The sequence below is a fragment of the Manihot esculenta genome, chromosome 12 (genome assembly GCF_001659605.2).
Source record: "Manihot esculenta cultivar AM560-2 chromosome 12, M.esculenta_v8, whole genome shotgun sequence".
In the NCBI taxonomy this organism is placed as follows: domain Eukaryota; kingdom Viridiplantae; phylum Streptophyta; class Magnoliopsida; order Malpighiales; family Euphorbiaceae; genus Manihot; species Manihot esculenta.
In genome coordinates, this window is record NC_035172.2 from 32,949,910 (window position 1) to 32,952,820 (window position 2,911).

At 31.7% G+C, this 2,911-nt stretch overlaps 1 protein-coding gene across 1 annotated transcript; it reads left to right on the top strand.

Annotated features, from left to right (window-relative positions):
- Window positions 1–467: 467 nt before the first annotated feature.
- Window positions 468–2,444, top strand: LOC110627737 (probable mannitol dehydrogenase). Its single transcript, XM_021774093.2, has 5 exons — window positions 468–643; window positions 735–848; window positions 1,239–1,752; window positions 1,856–2,009; window positions 2,114–2,444. The coding sequence occupies exons 1-5, from the start codon at window positions 543–545 to the stop codon at window positions 2,317–2,319; spliced, it is 1,089 nt and encodes a 362-aa protein (XP_021629785.1). The 5' UTR covers window positions 468–542; the 3' UTR covers window positions 2,320–2,444.
- Window positions 2,445–2,911: the final 467 nt, after the last annotated feature.

Below are 2,911 nucleotides of genomic sequence, written 5' to 3' on the forward strand. Positions count from 1 at the left end.
GTTGATTTTATCAAAATTGATTTTTATATAATTAATCTTATTTTATTTTATTCTAAATAAAATAGGAATATTCTAAAATTAAAAAAAATAATAAATTGTTGAGAAAAAATGTTATTATTTTTATTAAAGTTGTTTTCTATTTGTTTAATAAAATTATTATTTTATTTTTTTATTTTAAATCTAGTTTACATTTTAAATAGTAAGAAATACATAAATATATAAATAGATTCAGTTATTTTAAATAAAAATAGTCATTGAACTACGTAAATTTTATTTAAAAAAATTAAAAAAAATTATTTAATTTATAAAACAAATTTTTATTTATATTGAGATGTATAAATATTTAAATTAATAATAAATTATTACTATATTTTATAAATAGAAATTATTAATTAAGTATATACGTGGAGTGCGAGGTAGACTTACCCAGAATTATAATATATTCATTTTCTCATAGTTGAGACTTGAGCGTATATAAATACGCGTAGGCCTGCAAGAAGGAGACTTCTACAAAGGAAAGCTTAAATCTGCATTTGTGGGAAATGGGGTCTTCAGAGAAACAACACCCACAGTCTCAGGAGTGCTTTGGATGGGCAGCTAGAGACTCTTCTGGAGTTCTTTCTCCATTCAAATTCTCAAGAAGGTTTTCTTTGCTTAATTTTCATTTCATTTATTATTTTCTTCATGTATAAAGATTATCAATATAATTAAACCTTGAACGTTTTGGTTCAAAGGGCGATCGCAGAAAAAGATGTGAAGATTAAGATTCTGTACTGCGGCATCTGCCATAGCGATCTGCACTGTGTCAAGAATGATTGGGGAGGGTCTATCTACCCTTTCTTGCCTGGGTGAGCTCTCTGTTCTATCTCTTAAATTTATTGAAAATGACACTTGTGGACAATAATTAATATAGAGATAGATTTCTTTCAAACTCAAAAATGAAGGGTAGATCGGTAATTTTTGTGGTTCTGATTTTGTCATAAGGCAAATCATACCATACAAAGACCCAACTGTCACATGGTGCATGTTGTGGTGGAACTACAACTAATTTATCATTTTAAATTAAACCTTCAAAATTAAAGAAATTAGAAAAAAAAAAAATTCTTTAGAGAGGTTAATTTAAAAAAAAAATTAAAAAATTATTGATTGTCGAAATAAAGTGTCTGAATCAGAAAGAAACAGCCAAGAAATTTAATTTAATTTAATTTAATTTGTTTATATTATTCATGCATGTACAGTCATGAGATTGTGGGCATAGCAACAGAGGTGGGATCCAAAGTCGAGAAATTCAAAGCAGGAGACAAAGTGGGGGTGGGGTGCTTGGTTGGATCTTGTGGCTCTTGCAATGACTGCACTAATAATCTTGAGAATTATTGCCCAAAAATCATACCAACTTACAATGGTGTTGACCGAGATGGAACCATTACTTACGGAGGATATTCCGACTTCATTATCGTCGACCAACACTTCGTCTTCCGGTACCCGGAAAACTTCCCTCTTGATGCTGGGGCACCACTTTTCTGTGCTGGTATTACAGTTTATAGCCCTTTAAAGTACTACGCTCTTGATCAACCTGGCATGAAGTTGGGCGTGGTTGGACTTGGTGGCCTCGGCCATATTGCTGTCAAATTTGCCAAAGCTATGGGGCTTGAAGTGACTGTGATTAGTACATCACCAAATAAAAAGGAGGAAGCCATTGAACATCTCGGTGCTGATGCATTCTTGCTTAGCAATGATGAGAATGCAATGAAGGTTAGAAAACTTCAGAAAGAAAATTTGCTTGCATGCATGAATCGTCGATTTTTTTTTTCATGTACTTATAATAATTTAAACATAATCTGGTGTCTTTGATTAGGCTGCTACGGGCACATTGGATGGTATTATTGACACAGTCTCAGCATTTCATGCTCTGTTGCCTTTAATTGGTTTATTAAATTCCCATGGGAAACTTGTTTTGTTGGGCTTACCTAACAAGCCTCTGGAGCTACCAGTTTTCCCTTTGCTCATGGGTAAGCAAGCTGACATTAATTCTCTATCCGCAATGTGTATGATAAAATTACAGTGAGAGCTTCACATTTTGTAGTTCTAAGATTGATTTTGTGGACGTATGCAGGGAGAAAGATGGTGGCTGGTAGTATTATAGGAGGAATAAAGGAGACTCAAGAGATGATTGATTTTGCTGCGAAGCACAACATAACTGCAGATGTAGAGGTTGTCCCGATTGACTATGTGAACAAAGCAATGGAGAGACTTGCCCGTGCCGATGTTAAATATCGGTTTGTGATTGATATTGCAAACACATTGGCTGCTGGGGTTTGATCTTCATAAGAAGATTTGATGTTCTCTCTAATTTAATGGATGTGTAGGATTCATGGATTAAAGCCTACTATAATAAAATCGTTATACATATAATAATTATTGAATAAAATATTTATTTTACTCTATATTATTCTTAATTCCAATTAACTCAACTAGAATGAGTGTCTAAAATTCTATAAGAGACATATCACCTGTATTCCTAACCAATATAAAATTTAATATACCTTTCACGTACAAAACTAAATTAGGAATATGGAATTTAATATATCCTTCGCACACAAAACTAAACTAAGTATAAAATATTTATAGAAAATTCAATATTAAATGGAAAACTCTAATATTATGTTAAATTTGAGTTAAATCTAATTAATATTAGATAAAAAAATAAACATCTAAAATTCTTATAAAATATAAAATTTTTATAGAATACATTAATCCTATTTAAAATCAATGTGAAATTTAACATTCGGTTGTCTGAAGCCTAACAGGCATCATCATCAATTGTGAAGGGACAACTTCACTGTCACAACCATGCAAAGGACCTAATGACAGTCATTTCCATCCGTAAGGAGACCCACAACTGCAATAATGC

What these genes read in the sequence shown, in the direction of transcription:
- LOC110627737 (XM_021774093.2), top strand. Translation starts at nt 543, where the DNA reads ATGGGGTCTTCAGAGAAACAACACCCACAGTCTCAGGAGTGCTTTGGA. An exon ending in ATCTACCCTTTCTTGCCTGG is followed by an intron (nt 849 to 1,238) that starts GTGAGCTCTCTG and finishes ATGCATGTACAG; the next exon opens with TCATGAGATTGTGGGCATAG. An exon ending in AGTTTTCCCTTTGCTCATGG is followed by an intron (nt 2,010 to 2,113) that starts GTAAGCAAGCTG and finishes GGACGTATGCAG; the next exon opens with GGAGAAAGATGGTGGCTGGT.